We start from the raw sequence: 21,927 nt of genomic DNA, 5'->3' as shown, positions 1-21,927 counted from the left end.
TGGTAAACATTTAATTAGATTTGTCTCTATGTTTCAATATTAATAAAACACATGAAAAATGCATTAAGACCCAGCTAATTGGGGACTCTCCAAAAGTAGCTGTAAGTGAGCAATTATAATACAATTGGGGTCTTGCTCCCAAGGGATCCCCAGGACTGCCACTTCTTAATATTGCAGACAAAGGTTTGGAAATTATTAAAATATGCCAGGCAATAAAGTGTAGAGATGACAAGAAGAGTGAAATCCCAGCAAATTACAGCGAGGAGCAGCCAGTATCAGAGAGTGAGCCAGGCTGGCAGCTAGGCTGGAGTCACTCACACCAAATGACTTTTATAGAGCCAAACATAGGATTGCATATTTCAGAACAGAACACACAAGCTGCATTTGCTGGGGGGAAAAAAAGGAATCTCTAAAGCACACAGATATCAGAACTGCCCGAACACCAAATTCCTCACATGAAGCTGAAACACAAAGGGTTTAATTTTTATTTCTATTGGTAATATGAGGAATAAAATGCCACACATGCTTTGGCTTCAGCCTTCTAAAAGCAAAGTGAAAAATACACATTTTACATTGATAAGCAATGGAAATTCCTCTGGGGCTGGAAATTCCTCATTGTGAGAGATGGGAGAGCCTCTATCTGTCCAGCTTTTGTAAGAATATCTGGAGATGAGCTGATGACACAGTACAGAGAGAGAAAAAGCTGGCTAGGAGAGCTCTTTGAGCCAGCCACAGAAAGTGCAACATAAAAATTGTGCTCAGATTAGAGATAAAAGCAGCTGCTATTATTCCTTTTAATACTGGCAAATAAACAGTTTCTGGAGGGATGGCTGCACTTCAGCAAAGCTCCAGGGCAGTGCCAGGAGAGTGCACAGAGCACCAGAGGCCACAGGGACCCCAAAGCCAGGCTGGAAGATGAGCTGGGCTCAGGGAAGTCACTGAGCTCCACACCAGGCAAGCTGCTGATACTGCAGGCCTCTACATTCAGGAAACAGAGCTAAGGATGTTTCAAGGCTCCTTTTGCTCCTGAAAAATCTATGAATTAATAGGCAAAAAAGAGACAAGATTTGGAAAAGAGGAGTTTTCAAGCAGCATTTCCCTGGAACAGACCATGGGATTTATTGAGTCACAGGCACACCTCTGAAGACCAAGGCTTTCCTCTTTTCCTCACAGCTCAGAGCTGGGGTGTTCTCACACCACAGGCTGCAATTAGACACAAAGCAATGACAGAGGAGTACCACACTGTGAAGAGCAAGGAACTGAGGTTGTTCTGCCTGAAAAAGTACCTTGCCAAAAATTCCACCTTTATTCACAGCTGACAGGCACTCAGTTCAAAAGCCAGACTGACAAAGGGAATTTTTTCCAGAAATCTCACTACACTTCAGTCTGAGCAGAAACTTGGTTTCAAGAAAATACTTGAATCAAATTTCAAGAAAAGTCCAGCATATTTTTTAAATAACTCCCTGAAAAGCAACTTAAGTTTTTTTAAACTTGAAAATTTTAGAGTGATTTTTGCATCTGTATTACCCAAACAGTCACCAGCTCTATCATGAACACTCATCCATAGTTTCAGTATTTTTAAGAGCATTACTGACTGATTTGAACACAATGCTATTGGCTGTGGAAGTGACCTCAATGCAGCAATTCAAACTCTACAAGCTTTTCTGTGAAAGAAAAGCTCCAAGTAAAGTTCCTCTGAAAATTCTGATTTAATGCTATGGTCTTTGTCAAATGGTGTAAAAGAGCTCACCTGACAAAATGCGAGGCTTGTCCAGCTCCTGCTAACAACAAAATTGAGGAGAGCACTTTAGACACAGATGAAAGCAGCCAGATTTTCACTGGACTCTCCCAAAAGCTGCTCAGAGAGCTCTACTAATCTGGAGGCATTTTAGGCAAGAAGCCCAATTCTTTTTCCCTGCTTTATTTATTTTCCCTGCTGGGGAGCTGCACCCTGGGTTTCTACCTCTGAAGAGCAGAGCTGCAGTTCTTCAGTTAAGGAACTAAATCCAAAAAGGGCATGTCTAACTGGGGAATATACTCTTGCAAAGCGAGGCTTCAGCATGCTTGGCCAATGCTTGAATTCATGGCTGGTTTGCGGAAGGAGTGAAAATAGGTTTTCAGTGTTGTTGCAGAAACAATTTCAATAATGCAAACCTAAAGGGAAAACGTTGTTCCTTGGAGAGTAAAATGCTTTGGAGATTCCCACTGTGAGTGCTCAGCCTAAAGCCCCAGGCTGGCAGCACAGAATTCAGGTAAACAGAAGAGAAGGCTGCTTTCAAGTCACAACTAATTCCAAAATTACGAGATAGCAGAAGTTACAACTAATTCAGCTACGAGATAGCAGAATGGGAAGGTACAGGAATGTGCCCCCTGTTGACAGAGTGACAAAACGATCCTTTGTCCCCTCAAAAAGGAAAGAAGCCCAGAAGTTTCTCTGGTCCATTAGGTGAAAAAGGCACCTCATAGGCCTGAAGAATTTCACCTCAAACTTAAGGATAGCCAATGGGACAGAAGCCAAAAAATCTCACCTGGGCAATTTACTAGAAATAGAAGAGAACAAAGAAACTAATCGCTTTTGTGAGGTGTTTTACCAGGAGCAAGAACCTCTTGCACCTTGCTCAGTTTTCCTCTGTTTGTTATTTTGCCTTTTATTAAACCTCTTTGTTCCAAACACTGCAACAGAAGCCATCCTGCTGATTTTATGCCTCCAAAGGCAGCTGAGCTATCTTGGGTGAGTAACAGACCTCCAAGAGCTTATGAGACCTAGTTTGAGGAAGCTACTATTACTGGAAGGTGTAAATATTTCAGTGTGTGTGTGAGTCAAAATGCCAAGCACAGAGGCTGTGTCCAGGGAGAGCTGAAGCACGTGCAGTCCCTGGTGCAGGGTTTGTTTATCTGAGCACTGAGCCAGCAGCCACTGAACAGTGACACTGTGTCATTCAGAGGCCTCCAACAGGAGCTCTATGAGCTCTCCTGCATGCATTTGATCAGAACTTGAAGAAAAAAGGAGAAGCAGCACTCAGGATTCACATGTCTGCAGGATTTCTGTCAGTGTTTAAGACACCGTGGCCTTTTCAACTGGCTCCTTGGCACTGATGTGACAATGAAAGCCCACAAAAAAGGGAATCAGAGGAGCTTTATTCCCTCTTCACTGGCCATATTCCCTTCTGTCTGGCACTGATGTGAATAAAGGAGATTGCCAGTGTGATAGATAAGTAATGCCATGATTGACTCTCGCAATTAATGGACAAATATCATGTATATAGGTTAAGAAAAGTTTTGTAAATTTATAGTTATGTTGTACCCCCCTCATGTGGTCATCAAGGGACAGCTGGGGTTGGGATATCTGGGAGGGCTGGCTTGTCACTATGGCAACATCTGACCTCTAATCAGGATTTGAGGAAGAAATCTCCACCACTGGAGAGCAAAGAAGGGGTTGATGGACAGAACTTTGGGAGGGGTTAAAGGGTTAAAAAGGAAAAACCTCCATTGTGAGGGGCTGAGCACATGGCAGGGAAAATCTTTTGCTCCCAGCGCTGTAACCTTTTTTCTTCATTAAATCTTCTGTTGTATTTTTGATAAGGTTTATTAAACCTTCCTAAACTATGAAAAGTGAGTAGATATTTCTCTCACCAGAATTGGCAGAGCCAAGGTATGAAACAACCACAGAGGCAGGGGACTGATTTTGCTTCAGAGCCTCTCTATTTCACTCCACCCTTTTGCCTTCCTCTGCTGATTGCGCTGGAGCAGCAAGAGAGGGTTCAAGTGAAATTATCCCTGAAATCAGAGCATGATCAGCTTTCCCAGCTGGCTGGGGAAGGGAACAGCGTGGGCACCTGCAGTGGCAGCTCCCTGCAGGGCTGTGCCTGAGATCCCCCGCACACAGCTGTGCCTGGTGTGACACTGCATTCACATCAGCCTGCTGCAACTGCTCTGGCCCTGGGGGTCAAGCATGGGGGTCTTCTCTGGGCTGGGCACTGCTCTTTTGGAAAAATAGGTATCTCTGGGCAGGTTTATGTCATTTACTGGTGGTGGGAAAAAACACCAGTGATGCCAGAGTGCCAAACTCTGTTTGGATGAGGTACCAGATTCTGACACCCATGGTGGGTCACAGCCTCTGTCCCTGCATGTGTTCACTGCCAGGTGTGGGAGAGGTTTTACAGCAACCTCTGTGAGCCAGGGAGAAGTCTGATAAGAGGATCCATGTTTACCCCTGAAAGAATTTTCTACCAAGGTTGTTGACATAGAAACCAAGAGTGAAAGAAGGATAAATAAGAGAAACCTGCAAGTGCCTATTCCAATGAGCACTTTGTCTCTGGTGACCAATGAGTAAAGTGTAAACTTAGGAGTTCTGTAAGAATGTATAAAAAGCATGCATGCTATAATAAAACCAGGTTTGAAACCTTCTGAAAATGGAGTGTGTTTCTTTGTATTGTCTCTGTCTCAACTATGGCAGCCAGGAACCACTGCCCTCACAATTCCTGGGGCAAAAGGTGCCCTCCAGTCCTGCCAGTCATGGCTAAATGTGGTACATGATGCTGCTATCCAGGTCTCACAGGATCTCACAGATTTCCCTACATTACTGCTAGGATGGACTTTGCTGAGCTTCACACAGCAGGTTTGGTTGGTTCACATTCCCTCTGACAAAAGTTTGTAGATAAACAGTAAAACCCAGTAGATCTTTCCAAAATATTTTGACATTGGGATATGCTCAGTAATGCCAAACAACACGTTCTTCGGTATTCCAGTGGATTTAGCCAAGATTTCCATTGGAAATTAGGAGACACCTGAGACTTAAACAGTAAATACATACACATGCTGGATTCAGAAAAGCCTGAGTCACAGTCTGTGCAGAAAAGAACTTTGTAATGTACTGAGCATCATCTGCAGCAGTGGAGAAAAGCAAGGCTGGGCACAGCAAGCACTCACACCCCTTTAGCAGGTAGTGAAAAGTGACATGTGAGCCAAAACTGAGAAGCATATACCTTATTTAATGACATTCTATACCAATTTCCAGGGTTAAAATTCAAGGTTTGTTTCTCCAAGTCCTACGTGTGTGCACAGCACATGCATGCACCCACACACAGACAGGTATTTAATTACAGGTAATTTTAAATGGTGATTTCTGTACCTGAGTTCCTTGCTACCCAAAGCCTTAGGACCTTTTTAAGCATTTGATGACTTTTTGTATAATGGGGTTTATATTTTCACCTCTGTAAGCTGTGAAGACAAATAGTTCGGATTAGCTAATTTAATCAAATTTCACAGGACTCATGAATTGTACTGAGAGGGGATCGAGTTTCTCAGCGGATACTCATGTTTGTTAAATTAAATACAGTCCAGTTGTGCACTGCTTCATCCCAAACAAGGAAAAATAGAGTAATATTTGGGTGGCTATCTTAATGAAGCTGACTTGGTACATAGCTCTCAATCATCATTGAAATAATGCTGTTTATCTTACTTATCAAGTACAAATGGCAAAACACAAATTGTTCCTTCCCTATATTTCAAAGCAACTCAAAAGGAATAAAAAAAAGTTTGAAGAAAACTGGACTTTGCCACATTCATTCATCTAGCTGTGTGTGGGCACTAATACCTGCCTTCTTTGCTTTCAGAGTGTGTTTCTAAAAGTACTCAGAATAGATCTTGTTCCAGTTCTTCTGGAATCACCTGTAAAACTCTTGTTACCTCAAAAAGATAGTATTGATGTTGGTTGCTCTTTTAAAAGAGCAGAAGCATTTGTCTTGAAGAACTGGGAAAGGTTAAAAGAAAACCCAATGAGAGAACAAAACAGAGTAAGAACCAAGGCTTTTTCTTGAAGCAATGATTCATAAAAGGGTACAGGCATTCCCTCACCTTCAAAGGTTTCATCAGCTGTGCCTAGAACTGATCAGCAGCAGTGATGAGGGTTTTTAAGATGCAAATAAGAGAGCTGGCTGCATTACAGCTATGTCAGAAAGCAGAAGGGATGAGGCTCAGCCCTGGAGCTGGGATGGGGAGGAGCAGTGCAGCTTGGCAGGCTCCTGGAGGAAGCTTTATCACAACTACCTGTGCTCTGGTATTAAGGGGAGCACATGAGATATACAAAAGCAAGGCAGCCTTCTATAAAATCTATTACACCACAAAGCACCTGGTTAAAAACAAGTTGCTGCTTAGAAATTATGGGGACTCATCAAATGGTCCCTATCCAGAGTCTCAACATTTTATTTTTTGAGTTGCCACCATACAAAAGAAGAAATGAAATGTTTCTTGGCTGTAGTGAAATTTAGAGAGGCAATGTGTCATTTATACACCCTCAAGGGACACCTTCAGATATGGAAAGCAATCCAAAGTGTCCCCAAATCTAGAATGCTCAGAACAATATGTCTGCTGTGGTGCCACCTTTGACATGTGATATAAACTTCTTCCCAGCCTGTCTCTGAATTTCAGTGTTGGTACATCCTGAGGGTACTGTTTAAAGTACTGCACTTTACTCCATTATGGAATATTTTGCTTAAACACTCTGTATCGCTGTCACCAACATTCACTACAATCCATTACTGCTGCAGGAATCATAAGAATGATTCACTGAAGGCAAATAATTCTTGGGAAGGGAAATAGAAAAACTCTAAGCACACAGATATTTCAACTTTGCAATGGAAAGCATTAAAATAAAGAAAATGTAGTAAAAAGCAGAGAATGATTTATTAAATTGTGAAGAACACCCCATCCTCTGCGAATTCTCCTCTCTCTTCAGCAATATGCACACAAGACAACAGAATAATTATTTCTTTGAGGTTCACTTCTCATCTAAAGTCAGAATATCCATGAGCTTTTACCATAATTACTCCAGCAGCTAATTATGATGCCACAGACAGACCATTGTGGCTCAAGGACCAGCCTGAGCAGCAGGAACAAATGCAAAGCAAACAAGAATGTCTGTGCTTCCACAGCACCACAGTGGCTTTAACAATAAAGGAGAAAAATAAAATGCAGAAAAGAGAAAGCAGCTGAGAGAAAATTTATAAAATTAATGATGCTGACAAATACCCTCTGTGGACACTGTTTTTGAGAACAGACTAAGTGGTCCTCCAAGCAGTAAACAAACTTAGAAAAATGCAGGGAGCAATGAAAGGAAAATGTACCAACATAATTCTCCATAACAGAGGATCAGGGAAAACTTGTGGCCATATATATCCAGTTTGATACTGAGGGGATGACAAGGCTGAGAATAAAAGCAGTACTTACATCCTGAGCTGCCGTTGGTTGGAACCAGAGTGAAGTTGGAGGCCCAGGGGTTCCTCACGATGTCTTGCCAATGAATGGTGTCTGCAAAGCAGAGGAATTTGTTCTGGCCAACATACACCCCTCCATTCAGTATCTCTGTGCAGAAGAACAAGAGAAAAACATACTTGTAAAACTTCAGACAGCTGATTCCATCTATTGCTAAATGTGTGTTGGAGAGAGGGCATGAAATTTAAATGCAAAAGAAAATTCTGTAATCTTATTTAATAATCTGAAAACTGGAGGACAAGCAGCTCACAGTATTTGTAAACAGGAATCCTTTATTCACATGCAGAAGAAACCTGATGAAGACTGACACACAGTTGTTTACTTTTTGTTCCAGTGTTATCATACATGGAACAGTTTTGTATTTTGTAGGTAAAATAACCTTCAGCACTTCAATGACTTGAAAACACAAGCAATCAATCACACTGTACTGCATTTCGTTAATTTGCAGAAAGGTTTAAAACTTACAATAACGAACCATGCTGTGATGAGCCCAGAGGACATGAGAAGGGCCAGGCAGCACAAGGTCTGGAGAAAATGTTATATTAGAGCCTGGGCTGCTGTAATACCATCATCCAAAACACCCAAATACTCCAAGCAGTGATTCAAATCTCACACACTATGGTCCAAAACTCCTATAGACATGCCTTGCTGGAAGCTTTGTGTTAGAGATGGTTTTTAAACAGGTAAAAGTTTGTGGTTTCTTCTTAGGTTGTGGGCCTTTTGTGTGCTTTCAGATTTTCTTTTTATTCTCATATTGATAGCAGTTTGTTTAGAAACCTGCTCTGTTGCCCTGTCTCTGAAGACTTGATCCATCTCAACAGGAAAATGATCTTACAGTTGTTGGCTGCAGCACCAGGCTTTCCTCTGGATCAAAAACTTTTTTCTTTTTACCCCCTAAACCCTTGTTCAAATTCACAATTTCTCTACTTAACCTGTCTCTTTTATTTCCAAAGCAGCAGACAATGCCTGTGACTTTGATGAAAGTTAACAGGAAACGTGAGTCAGTGTCACAGCTTCCAGCCCCAGCAGAGAAATGCTGAAGGTGAGTTACTAATGACACCTTGGAATGACATGAAGTGGTGCTGCAGAGCCAGGAGTGCTACACACAGACATGAAGGATAATTCCTGACTTTGGCAGTAGCAATTAAGGTGGTCTGAGAATCCTCATCTGTCAGGAAAGCCTTTAAGAGCTGGAGTGGGAATGCAAACCTTTACACACATCACTGTGTTTTATTTCTTTTTTAAAATTTCAGAGTTTACAGGTCACACAGCATGTAAATGAAGCAGCCCCCAATCAAGGAATGTATTAAATAAAGGATCATCTGTAAATACATCTTCCCACCATATTAATCAGTATTACTATTTCTTAGAAAGCTCTGGTTTAAAAGCTTGGCTTTTCATTGAAAAGGGGCTTATAAATGAGAACAATGATAATAATCTGCTGCAGAAAAACAGTCCAGATTAGAGATATAGCAATGATCTGTCTGTATAATATTCTTCTGATCACAGGAAAAAAGCATACAGAATCTGTTAACAATTTTGCTCTGGGAAGAAAGGGGGGCTTAGAAGAACACCTGAAATCATGATCAGTGATGATTTCTCTGTGTTGTCTCAGCTATACTGGATTATCTAATCCATTATGACCCAGATTTTGATTAAAAATAACATTAAACAGTGAAAAACTGTAAAATCTGCATTTATTGCTTCTTAAACACACACAATTGCTGGATTAAGCTTTTTTTTTTTTATTCTGAGAGTAAGGGTAACTGAGACGTGTTTTAAAAACTTTTATTCTATTTTCAGTCTCATGTGAAGGGTGAGATAATACAGATGTTATAATTCATGCTATCACAATCAGAAGCCAAGTATTTTCTAATTATATTATAAGCTTTGAAAATTCTCTGCAAGTCCATTTCCCACACACAATTCTACCTAGTTCCTTTGTCACCTGGCACACTGAACTGGCACAATTTCTGGGTTTCAGAGCATCCCCTCATGACAATGCCTATCCAAGTTTCTTTCCTGCTAGGAACTTTGACACATTCTTGTATAGCAGGATCTTAATCTAAAAGTAATTCTAATAGTTTTAATTTTTGGAGAAAAAAAATTTTTCAGCACAAAGATAACCAGGAATTGTATCATATGCTGTATTTCAGGGAAGCCAACACTTTCCACTGTGATTTACTAAAAGTAATCACAAAAATGCTCTGACTTGCCTCATCACTGAATAGCAAGTGCTATTTCTGCTGTTTTTCCCCAAAACTGGGATACACTACCTCCAATTTCCCTGCACTGCACCATTTTTGAGCAGTGACAGAATTAAAGTTTCCAGGTTATTGATGCGCTGAGGTGCAAACATACCTGAGTAATATCCAAGGTGTGTTCTTGTGGATATTAAGTGACACTGAGTTCAAAGTTCAGCACAACCTTTAGAGCACTTGTATTTGACTCTTCCTGCTCTCTGGGCTCCAGATTCATTTCCACTCCACCTTCCCAATCCAACCTGCTATCCTCTTTACACCAAGTGTTCGGTGTGTGTTAATCAGCACAGATGCATTGGCTTCACTGACTTCAACTCAAAACGCATTTTGCACTTCTTTGCCCTCTCTTAGCAAGAACAATGCCTGGGAAGAGCTAATAAACTCTGTTACATGTTAAGCAAATGAAGCACAACTGTAATCAATATACAATAGAGCTGCTGTATAATGAACTCATCATCATAAAGTCATCATCTCATTTTAATTTACAGCCCTGAAAGTGAGAGATAAAGTTAAACAATGAACAGCAGGAGAAAGGCAGGGTCTCTGCCTGTGCAGGCAGCAATGGAAGCCAGGCAAAAAGAGGATTCTTCTCCTGTGTGCAACACCTGAGGTGTCTCTGTGCTCAGCTCTTTCCAAGGCTGGAGCAGAAGAGAAAATGCCAAGTCCCTGAGTGAGTTTTGTGCACAAAGAAGCCAGTTCCTGCCAAAGAAGCCCCAAATCAGACTGCTCCCAGTAAAACATATTTTAAATACCATTTGGGGGTGAGTATTTTTGTCTTCTAAAACAATTTTTTATGACACTGCAAAACGGTTAGTGCAAGTATGACCCTGCCAGCGGCCAGTACTACCCTTGGGCTTCCACCCTGCTCAGGGACATCAAGATAGAAAAGGGGATTTCTAAGCACAAGACCCAGAAGCTTTCACTGGGAAAAGAGTTCCTAGAGGTGCCTGAAAACTTTGGACATCTTTCTGGAAGGTGTGACACTTCAGAGTACCAAAATCTCCTGGTTTGGCACCAGGGCTGCAGCCCTGTGCCCTGAGCAATGCAGTAGCACCAGGGGCCACTTGATTCTGAAGTGAAGGACAAAACTTATCTTCCATATTAGAACTACTCTACTGGCTTAAAAGCAATATAATTCTGCAGCCAAAGTTACACAAAAATAAATCAGCATGTGTCCTTGCCACTGAATTCTGTCATTATTTTGCTTATTACTCTCAAATGATTGTGGAGAACTTAGATCTGCATATTATTAAAATTCTCTTAAATGGTTATTTACTCAGGAAGATAGTACATTTCTGATTTATCTGCTGCTATAACTGCTGTTTTCTTGCTTTCATTAGCCTATGGAACATTCCCACAGACTTTGGTAACCTACCCTACAATGCTAACAGGAGAGATGGAGATGCTCAGGTCCCTGGCAACCAAGAAACACAAGAACCTCACACTGAAGTGCCAGGAACACAGACAGGTACACCACACATAGCTCATACTTAGTCTGCCAAGCTCAAAAATGGACTCAGAGCTTGACTGAAATCACTAAAAGCACATTATCAGCCACCAGAAGCATACAATCACTGCAAAGGGACACTGGCTCTGCAAGGGTGATGCCTGCTTACATCAGAGAGGGAAACCACTTTTCTTCTTCCATCTGTTAAAAGTGCATTTTACTGAGCTTTTTTTTTTGTGTACTGTGTAATCCCTCATGGTCTGCTATCCAATTTCTAAAGTGGGTTAAATTGGCAAAACATGTTTTCATTCTCTAATGCATCCTGGAGTGAAAGTTACTCATGTATGTTTATATACAGTGGGGGTTGTAAACATCTATTTAGCTGTAGAATCTGTTTCTAAAATTGTTACAAAAATGGTTATAAAATAGCTATTGCTATTCCAGGTTGCAAATAAAAACTCTTCTCTGGTGCTACAAAATCAGCTGGCACTAGGAACTGGAAGATGGCATGGTGAGAGGGAAAAGAACTAGCTCTGAAGTGGGCAGGCAAAGGAAAGGGAGTTAATTAGGAAAAACTGGGCCAAGTCCACTCTAACCACTTCAAAAGCAAACCAGAATATAGCTTACACCTTTCAAGCTGGCTATGAAGGCAGCAGCTGTCTTTTACACCCAGGTATATCCTGCATGTATGTATTATTTAACACATGCTGATGACACTGTATTTCCAAGGTCAGCCTCACTGGGGCTGAAGCACCTTTACCATAAACACCCCAGTGATGGGGATCTCTTCTCCTGTTTCACCCCAGATGCTGAATGCATCATCTGAAAACAGCTTAGGCCTGGAGATTTCATGCCAAACCAAGTCTTTTGATCCCTCAGCACAGTTCATTGCTGATGACCCACTGGGAAAGCACTTCAGGTCCATCATTAATAAGCTCTGCCTTAAAGGGTAATGAGAACTGGGTGCTTCAGGAGACAATAGCTCATCCATCATCAATCAAGATCTGAAGTTTTTATACAGATGATTTAAGAAGAGTTGGACTGTGCAGAATTGAAATGTCACATTTGTATTGGGAGATGGGGTTGTTTGGTAATGAAAATGAGAGTTTTAACCTTCTCCATTTCAGCTCAATGACCATACTCAAAAGCTCATGGATGTGGAATCTACATCCCAAGCAGAAGCCCCAGACAGCCTTCGATCTCAATTATACAATTTCAAGTACAGTTTATTTGGGTCATTAGCTGGAAGTCAGTTTCAAGGCTTGATGGAAACAGCAAGATATTCTTTATTTCTATCAAAAGCAATCAGTGTTATGTGCAGCCTGTGGGTTTGTACTTCCAACTGCTCAATAGCTAAGAACACTGGGTTGCAGAACCTGAGCATAATATTTATTTCTAATTATTGCAGAACCTGAGCATAAATCTTCTAATCCTAGCCCCCTGTTCTTCTGCTTAAATAAAAATTGATCATTTGATTACCTTTCACTGAGTTGGATGGGGCACCCTCCTCACCTGAGGTGTGTGTAGACAGACTCACAGGGCTCTTGCAACCATTTTGCTACTTCACTAGAGGACAGCAGGCTCTGGGCCACTCTTTTATAGACACCACCCCCAAAGTGATGGGGGTGAATATCTATTTCATGAACAGGTTCAGCCAGAGAAGACATTTGCACTTGGATTGTTCATCTGTCCGTGCATGCCTCAAATTCTTCCTTCGCATGGCCTTATTAAAATAAGACACCAAATAATTTACCTGGTGTCCTGATTTTGCCAGGTTTTGTCTGGTTAACTCTGCAAAAGGAAAAAACGCTGCAAAATATCCAGACCTTTGGGATGAATGCCCCAGATGTTCCATGATCACAATTTTCTTTGGGAAGCACCTGTATGTGTGTGCAGGTCTGTGTCAGGCTGCTGGACACCGTTTCACCCTGCACCCTGTGGGCACAAGATGTGTCAGATACATGGCCCCAAAGGGCTCTGGGCATGGACAAAATTATCCCAAATATTGCAGAAGAGAGCAGCAACAGCTGAATCCAACAAGTAACACAAAACCCCTACACCCATCCAAAAGGGAAGAAAACACTTGGGTGTGAACTCAGTTTAAGATGTGCTTCTGCTCACCAGAAACAGTCCTGTTCTGAAGTGTAATTTTTTTTTTTTTATTCAATACACTGGTTTGTGCTAAAAGAAATGGTCTGTGTCCCTAATCCTGCTAGATTCTAAACAGCAGGGGCTGTAAACATCTATTTAGCTGTAGAATCTGTTTCTAAAATTGTTACAAAACTGATCTTAGTGCTTTCTCCCTTTACTTCCAGTGACCACAGCAGCTTCTGCCTGCTTGGGTCTTGATTCCCTGAAGTTCCCAGGCCCAGGTTCACTTCTGGATCATTCCCTTGCCCTCCACTCTGGAGGAGGCTCTCTGCTCTGCAGTAATTACTCTGCTTTGAGGAGGGAGCTTCAAATCAATGTTGCCTTTGTTAGCCACACCCCTGCCATCAGCATTACTTGTCCCTGATGTTAAATAAGCAGTCAGACACACTGGTTATTTAACATCAGGGACATGGAATGCTGATCAGCCCCAGCTCTGCCATTTCCTTTGCAATGGTAACTGCAGGAGCAGCACTACCTGTTTACAGCTTTACCCACCTCATTCATTTCCCATCATGAGCTTTTCAAAAGCTGTTTGACCCTGTTGACTTTGCAGGAGGAGCTTTCCTGTAATATATTGGCTCTGTTACAGGGATATTAATTTTCAGGATGAGATGCTAATTGCCTCACTTTGTCCAGTCAAATTCTGAACCTGGTGTTAGAAGCCAAGTGCCTTGAGTTACTGTTTACTCAATATAATTCATGGGCTTGACAGGCAGATTAACAGACTTCAACCTTACAACTGGAACAATCCAAGAGACTTCCGGTGGGTCACTCCAAGTCAGGGAATGAGGCAGAACAAGCCTGAAGAAGTGATGATTGGGAAGGGGGGACCTCTAATTGCAGCCTGCAGGAAGACTAGAGGGGAACATAGACTCTTCTCAGAGGTGCCCAAGGACAAGAGGCAACAGGCACCAGCTGCAACATGGGAAACACTGATTGGAACTGAGAAAATCTTGTTCCCAGCTGGAGTGTGGTTAAGAGCAGACTGATCAGAGAATTGGTGCTATCTCCATCTCTAGAGATTCTAATAAACAATGAACAACCTGATTCTTGTCTGAAGCTATCTTGCTCTTAGGAGAAGATTGGACCAGATGACCTCCAGATATTACTTCCAACCCAAGTTATTTTGTCCTTCTACAGTTATTAATCATCTACTACCCCAGTACTCACAACACTCCATTAGCAATCCATTCTCTCAATTTTTAGGAACACATACTTAATTTTAAAATTTAACCTACTGGTAAGCATTAGGTGTACAAACAAGCACATTTAGAAGGCATCACGGCATTAAAAGAAATGTCCATGTATAATAGAATTTGCTCCACGTATTATGAAAGGACAAACAGCATCGTGTCTTCCTGTCAAAAATGATCCCCCATTGCATGCAAAGGGGACATGTGGACTAAGACCAATGACAAAACTGCTGCCCTTCAATCTTCTGATTTTTGGCTAGCAAAAAGAAAATTGCATTTATTTAGGTCACTGGAGAGAATCAGTGATGAGTTGCAAATGACTGTCTAGGGGGAGAGTGAGACATGGCTGGCTCACCCCAGAAGACACTCTGGTGCTCAGTGAGAGCAGCAATATTCCAACAGCCATGAATGAGCATCCATCTCCTTCCCAGCAGCCATGACTTCATCCTCAGGTATCCCAGCCCTCCCTGATGGGGATACCTGAGTCCCAGTTACAGGAGCACCCTCATGAAGAGGTGAGCTGGCTCTGCAGGGTACTGCTGTGTGCCTCTAATGACACACCAGTTCCTGGGCAGTGCTTTCCTTCCAGCTGCTCCAAAAAACACACCTCTGAGTGTGGATTTCAGCCAGGACACCTGAGTACTCAAACATCATTAAAACCTCCTGAATCCAAACCAAATCATCTTTCCTCCACTCTGCTCACCAAAGGAGCAGAAGAGGTGATGGTGTGTTGTACACTGGGTGCACCAACAGGGCAAAGTCTGCTTGGTATCCCAGCAGGCTCCAGAAAGCCTGGAGGCTCTGACAAATACCCCAGCAGTGGAATTTATTTCTGCTGCCAGGTTATCTTTACCAGTGAGCATCCTACAGGATGTACTCTGGTGTAATGACCCAAAGCAGCTGTATCAGCGCTTGCCTTGCCTGTGCCTTTCACAACACAACCCTTGTTTTCTGCATCAGGCACCCTCCAAATTTGTTCAGTGAAGGCTGAACACACCTCAGTGTCACTTTGTGTGCCCTCTTGAAATGCCCTATAGCATCACACTGATCAGCTGACACACAACCAAACCACCTCTCCTGACTCACCATGGTTATTTCACTTTCATTTTTCCTCGTAATTTCCCCAGAGCTTTTGCTGTGATTGGAAAGTTTCTCCAGGTGAGTGGCCCTACAACAACGTGAGTTGCTGCCAGCAGAGTTTCCTAGTGCCTCCATGGCATTTCCACCAGCTGCAGATTCCTCCACAAACTCTCCAGTGAGCCACCAGTCCACGTGTCCAGGGGGTAAGACTGCAGATGGAGTCTTCAACCATCCTCCTTCACCTCTGACTGCTCAGAGTTCTGCTGTAAGACACAGGAACCTAAACCTCAAAAGGGACTTATCCCACCTCCTTCCTTCCCTTATGTCAAGGGCAGGCAGACAACATTCAAGAGAGTCTGAAGAAATTTGGGAAAGCAATGGAGAGAGAGAGTACCCCAGGGCAGAAAAAGAGAAAACTGATGCTCAGGTTCATATAATAGATGGGAGGTCCTTTGAGCCAAACACAATCTGTAAAGAAACCACCTCTCTGAAAACTGTACTAACATTTCACATCATTTCTGTGGGCCAAATTTGAGAAATAACACTGAGACAACTTACTTTAATTTTTTCCCCTGCAGTTTTCACAAAATTCTTTCCTCACAGGACAATAATCTCATTTCTTCAGCCAGGATGAGACTGCATTCTTTGACTGAATCACTTTTGTATTGCCAAGACAGACCCAAACATTTAAAAGCCTCTCCTTGCCAGGACATTTGTATGTAATATTTTCATCAAATGATCACATCATCTTTCATGCATACTGGTGGCAGCTCTCAGTCTGTCCCTTCCATATAACTGTGAGACTGCCATGTCCCTTTTCTCCTGGCATCAGCTCTGTCTGTGAGACTAAATGCTGCATGGCAGTTTGTCTGGCATTGCTGCTTTCCACATGGAGGTCAAGCAGCAGCAGGAACAGAAACCTGAGCAGAGGCATCTGAAGGCAGCAGGGCTTCCCTGCAGCACCCCCAGGAGTTCTAGCTCTGCCATTATCTGGTGGTGAATTCTCCAACTCTTTTCTGACAAGCCAAGCAGGCTGCTTTCTATCCCAAGCACATCTGGCACTCAGGCCTTCAACTTGGCAAACAGACTGATGGCCTTCTGTCTTGGAGTGCAAGTGCCTCAAGTACATCCTGATTGGCATCAACAGGCAGAAATTCCTTCTCTCTTTGAAAAAAAATGCCAAGATCTGGATGTAGTGGTACTTTCCTCCATTTTTCTGAAAGGCTGTAAAAATTACTGGCTCCATAGAGTCCTTCTCTTTCAAAACTGTCATAATGTGGCTGGGAATAATCCTGGAAGGGTGCCCAGACCCACGTCCAGCTGCATCCTGAATTTCAGTACAAGTATTTGCATACAGGCTAGTAATTGGCATGCAGCTGGTATTATGCCAGCTCCAGCAATTGCATAACCCAACTAATCTTTTCTCTGGGCTCCAAAGAGGAGTCTGTGTCTGCTGAGCTTAAAATTTCTGGATGGGATCTGTTCAAGTATGCTCTCACATTTCTATGCCATGCTGTTAACCTCTCCCGAGATACAGTGCTGACTCTTCAAAGAGGAATTTTAATTGAAATTTGTCTGAGGTAGGAGGTGCTTCTGCCTTTCCCTGGCTCTCCTGTGCTGAAACTAGGTGAATGACATGAAAATCCTCCTCCTGCACAGAGGACTGTGGAGGGACTCCTGGCTCCTGCCATCTCTAAGACCTTGGATTGCATTTGCCCTGCCAGTGCTGTGGCTGGGGACAGCCAGATAACCAAAAAGAAGGAATGTAAAGTGAGGAACATGCATGTTAATCACAAAAATCAGTAAGGCTTTCTTTGCAAGTTCATAGGTTTGAGAAGGTCTGAGCCTCTGCTATCCCAATTCCTACTTTTTCCCCTTTAGCTGCCATAATTGCTAAAGGGTCTCTGTCAGTCCTGCTTCTGAAGGCACATGTCAGTGAGGCTGCAGATCTGATGGGGTGTCAGGGAGGCTGTCTATGGGGCTGAGTTACAGAGCCTGTGGTAACACAGATAACATGCTCCTGCTAACAGTTCTCCAGCTCCAAAACTCGCATGCTTTCTATGATGGTCTCATTTAACCACAGCTTTTTGACCTTATTAAGGTGTTTTAAGGGCTTATTTTACTTCTCATTATCCTCCCCTGACTATTTCAGTAATAAATTCACTTTGTACCTTTTAAATTGAGCCTGGTTTTCCCTTGCAGTTTTTTTTCCCCAGTCCTTATCTCAACTCATGAACCTTTTCTTCATTTTTTTTCTCTCCTCTGCCCAGCTGTGGCAGGGGGGATGAGTGAGTGACTTTTGTGAGTGCCTGGTGCTTGGCCAGTGTCAAACCATGACAAACTATTAACCTTGAACCAGATGCTCAGGCGAGGAAAATAAGCACATATGAATTCATGCCAAAATAACCACTTTGGATACAGGGAGCTAAAGCAGTGGGTGACAAAGTGCTAAGCACAAGAGATAGTTCAGGGTGAGTGCATTCCCTGTTTTAAGACCACCATCACTCTCCTCAAGTGTCCCCTAGTTCTTCCAGCTGCTCTTAAATAGGAGCCCTTCTCATCCTCCACCAATCCTAATGCTAACAACATCTTACCCTCCATTCTGGCTTTTAAAAGCAGCAATGAAAACCTGTCACAACAAATGTCACAGTTGTGACAACCACAATGCACAGAGCATCACCACACAATTTCAGAAGGCTTTAAGCATTTACCCACACACAGTCACACCTCACCTCTTCAGAAGGCTTCAGGCACTGCCCACACACAGTAACACCAGGGCACCTCAGCAGGCTGCAAGCATCTGCCCTTCTTGTCCTTCAGCCCAGCCTTTTATCCCCTGCTGTTGATGCCCTGCCCCTGTGTGCCCTCTGTTCCCTTTGGTGGTTGGTCAGTGCCCCTGGGCACTCCATGGCTCGTTCCCTTCAACAGCATTCACCTGTCCTGCACAGCTGTGCCCACTGGGCATGAGGCTGGGCCAGCCCCACTCCCAACCACCACAAACTGTGTCCCTACAAACAATGGGACATCCCACTCAATGCCTTTCGTTCAAAGCCATCCCCTCTTCCCCACAAACTTGCATGGTCTGCATGTCCAACATTATGGTCAGGGAAATGTGCCCTGTGCAACCCCTTGAACCCCAGTGACAGCAAAGCTCACAGGAGCTTCTGTTTTCTGGCTGCTGGTTCTTTGCCTTTGGTTGTGCTTCAGAAGGAACCTCATGTTCCTTCAGGCCTGGGATATGATGCTCTGCATCATCTTTCCTCATGTTGGCATGTCACAGCTGAGACAGCCACAATATACAGAGCATCACCACACAATTTCAGAAAGCTCCAACCCACACACAGGAACACCTCACCTCTTCAGAAGGCTTCAGGCACTGCCCACACACAGTAACACCAGGGCACCTCAGCAGGCTGCAAGCATCTGCCCTTCTTGTCCTTCAGCCCAGCCTTTTACCCCCTCCTGTTGATGCCCTGCCCCTGTGTGCCCTCTGTTCCCTTTGGTGGTTGGTCAGTGCCCCTGGGCACTCCATGGCTCGTTCCCTTCAACAGCATTCACCTGTCCTGCACACCTGTAGCCCATTAAGGACGAGGCTGGGCCAGCCCAAATCACCACAAACTCTGTGCCTACAAACCCCTCTTCTTTCTTTCTTTCTTTCCTTCCATCACTGTTTTGATGGTTAGAAACATTTACCCAAGACACCCCTTTCTTTCCCCAGCAGAGGAACTGCAGTGAACCCAAAGTGCTCCCAGTGATGCTGCAGTAGATCAGGAGAGAAGCTGTGGCCTGTTGTGACACAGAAGTAAAACTGCACTGAGATCTATGTCTCCACTAACAGGACATACTCAGCTCTCAGTAGTGGCATTTTCCTACCCATTCCTGTTCTGTATCCTGGAGTGTTGGTTGCCTTCCTGGTCACATTTGTTAGCAGAATATATATTCTTCCTGCAAAAGGATCAGTTTGCTTGCAGTGTTTTACTGCAGTTAAACCAGCCCAAACAGTCTCTCTTTGCAGGCAGCAAATGTGTGGTTTGTCCTTGTCTACACTCCTGCTAAACTGCAGCTGGCACTGATTGATGGTGTTTGTTTCAGTGAGATCATTTTTAATAATGTAGACAACAGGAGGGAAGATCAAGTGCCCTGACCCACCAATTCTGCTGTGCTAACTGCTATCCTGAGCAATAAGAACAAATCTTGGTAGTAGTTTTGCCAAAGGCCTTCCCAAATAACCCCACACAAGAGAGGGGGAGCAGTTGCACAGCCCATGGGGTGTGAGCAGAGCTGCTGAGGGGGAACCAAAGCAACTCTTCTCCCAGCCTCAGGGCTCAGCTAAGTCAGATTCAAGCCTGAATCTCTTCCCCTGCACTGCCCAAGGTTATCTTTGTGGCTTCTCTTACCACAGCCTTTAAGATCACAAATTATAAACAAATAAATAATTCTACAAGATCTTCTAAATGATAATTTCATTCTCAGTTCATAGAGCACCAGGCCCAGAACTTAAAAAATATTGGTAGAGGGATGGGAATATTCATTCAATCCAGTATAGGGAGGGAGGGTGTTCCTGGAATTATTGTAACTCTTTATTTGTCTTTAATAACCTGCCTTTCTCTTGAGCTTCAGGTGTCCTTGTTCAAATTGCATAGGTAGTGTAAGGCTGCAGAAGTTACAAACCTTGCTATGCCTGGTCTTCAAAGGCTACAAAACATCTGTTGGCTGGCAAGAGCAATTAATTAGCAAAATTGAAAAGATGGTTCCTTTGTAGAAAGGCTTGGATGAATCAGGGGAGGGGGAGGTGACTCCAGGAAAGTGAAGCCTAGAGAAGGGCTGTAAGCTGTGTGCCTCTGGGCAAATTCCCAAGGCTGAAATCTCAAGGAATTTAATGCTTCTTAATTCCACAGGATCTTTAATTACAGCCAAGAGAAGGCAATGAGATGTGATGTCAATGTTTATATGAAGATAAAGATAATAAAAAGCCTGTCAAATTTACCAGCCAGTCTCCCAGACACAGTCCCACACACGCTGAGCACCTGGGTGGGTGCTCAGAGAAAATAACCAATTCCATGAACACAGTGACAGGAGAGGAAAACAAAAAGGCTCCCAAACCACCCACCCCACACCTTCTTAGAGACTGTCTCCTCATTTTATCTGAGTGATCTCTGGAAACGACAGGGCTGCTACATGTGCATTTTGGGAAGAGCTCATACTCTCACATGAATTGGACCAACATCCACTTAAAAACCATCCTAGTAATTATGGACTTAATTAAAAGTTTGGGTGTTTGCAAGACCCTTTTTGTTTTTGGAAAGCAAAGCTAACCCTTCTAACCCTTCTAGTTTGATACCCCCCAACAGTTCAACAAAACTCCCACTGGGCCACTGCACAGGGTACACGTGTGTTGCCAACTCCAGTCTGCAGTTTTTACAAGTTTGGTAATTTTTCACCCAAAAGCTGCCAGGTATTTCCCAGGGGAGCTTAGGATTGCTGAGGAATTTTTTGGAAATAACCAGCAATGTTCCTCCTGTGCCTTTCCCAAGGTTGGAGGAGCAGCAGCACTTAGGGACGGGACTCAGTGCTCAGGGCCCCAGCTGAGGGCATCATCTCCCTCTGAATCCATCTCTCCTGTGAATTTTCCAGGTGGGAAACTGTCTGGGAAAGGAAAGGCTGGTTCACCTGGGAAGAAGAGCTGGATGACAGCAAGAATTTGGATAAACAAGTGTCTCCCTGTTGTTCTAAGTTCTTCTAAGCCTTCTGATGTTTAGATTTTTGTAATGGAGTCTCTCACACGCTTTTATGTAATTAATGATTGTTTTGCATTCCTTTCTGGAGGAGGGGAAATTTGATGGACTGTTGGTTTGACCAGTGTGGCTGGAGAGGTGGCAATTTCATCCTGCAATCCACGGTCACTTTTGAAAGTCTATAAATATTGGAGTCAGAAACAAACCACACTTTTTTGCCTTGGACATTTCGGCGTGTGCATGTCGTTCATTTCGTGTCCTATTCTGACAAATTAGCTCAGGCTCCTCTCCCTGCCCAAGCCGTTCCATAAAATATCATTTATGCTATACTATAAAAGATATTCTAGGATTTGCACTAATACTTTCCCTACTCGTCTCCCTGGCCCTATTCTCCCCCAACCTCCTAGGGGACCCAGAAAACTTTACAGCAGCCAACTCCTCCCCACATCAAACCCAAATGATACTCTCACCCTGAGCCAGCTCCTGCCCCTTTGCTAAGGTGAACAAAGGAGAGATGTCCCTGACTGCATGCCAGCACTTGGCACAAGAGGGACAAAGGGCCCAGGGCTCCAGCAGCCACTCTGAGAGCTCTGGAGTCACACTTGGATCAGTCACCTCAGTCTGACACCTCTCTTGCAGCTGCATTTCTGCATCTGCTCCTGAGTTATGGAAGAGCTGCTTTAAATCCAACAAAGTTTGAGCCTGAACTTGGAGTTAAGTTGCCCAACTCTGACACAGAGATGATGGCTGGTCAAGCAGAGGATGCCAGCACCAGGCACCAGCTGCTT

General features: G+C 43.4%; 1 protein-coding gene across 2 annotated transcripts in view; it reads right to left on the bottom strand.

The window, feature by feature from the left end:
- Positions 1 to 21,927, bottom strand: part of ERBB4 (erb-b2 receptor tyrosine kinase 4) — a 583,385-nt gene that overhangs the window by 184,991 nt on the left and 376,467 nt on the right. For both annotated transcript variants that reach the window (XM_064718299.1, XM_064718298.1), the window contains exon 4: positions 7,228 to 7,362. In XM_064718299.1, coding sequence (XP_064574369.1) covers positions 7,228 to 7,362 — 135 coding nt within the window. The remainder of the gene's footprint in view (positions 1 to 7,227; positions 7,363 to 21,927) is intronic.

This window comes from Zonotrichia leucophrys, chromosome 7 (assembly GCF_028769735.1).
Source record: "Zonotrichia leucophrys gambelii isolate GWCS_2022_RI chromosome 7, RI_Zleu_2.0, whole genome shotgun sequence".
In the NCBI taxonomy this organism is placed as follows: domain Eukaryota; kingdom Metazoa; phylum Chordata; class Aves; order Passeriformes; family Passerellidae; genus Zonotrichia; species Zonotrichia leucophrys.
Note: the sequence above shows the minus strand (reverse complement) of the source record. Positions and strands in the feature narration are given on the sequence as shown.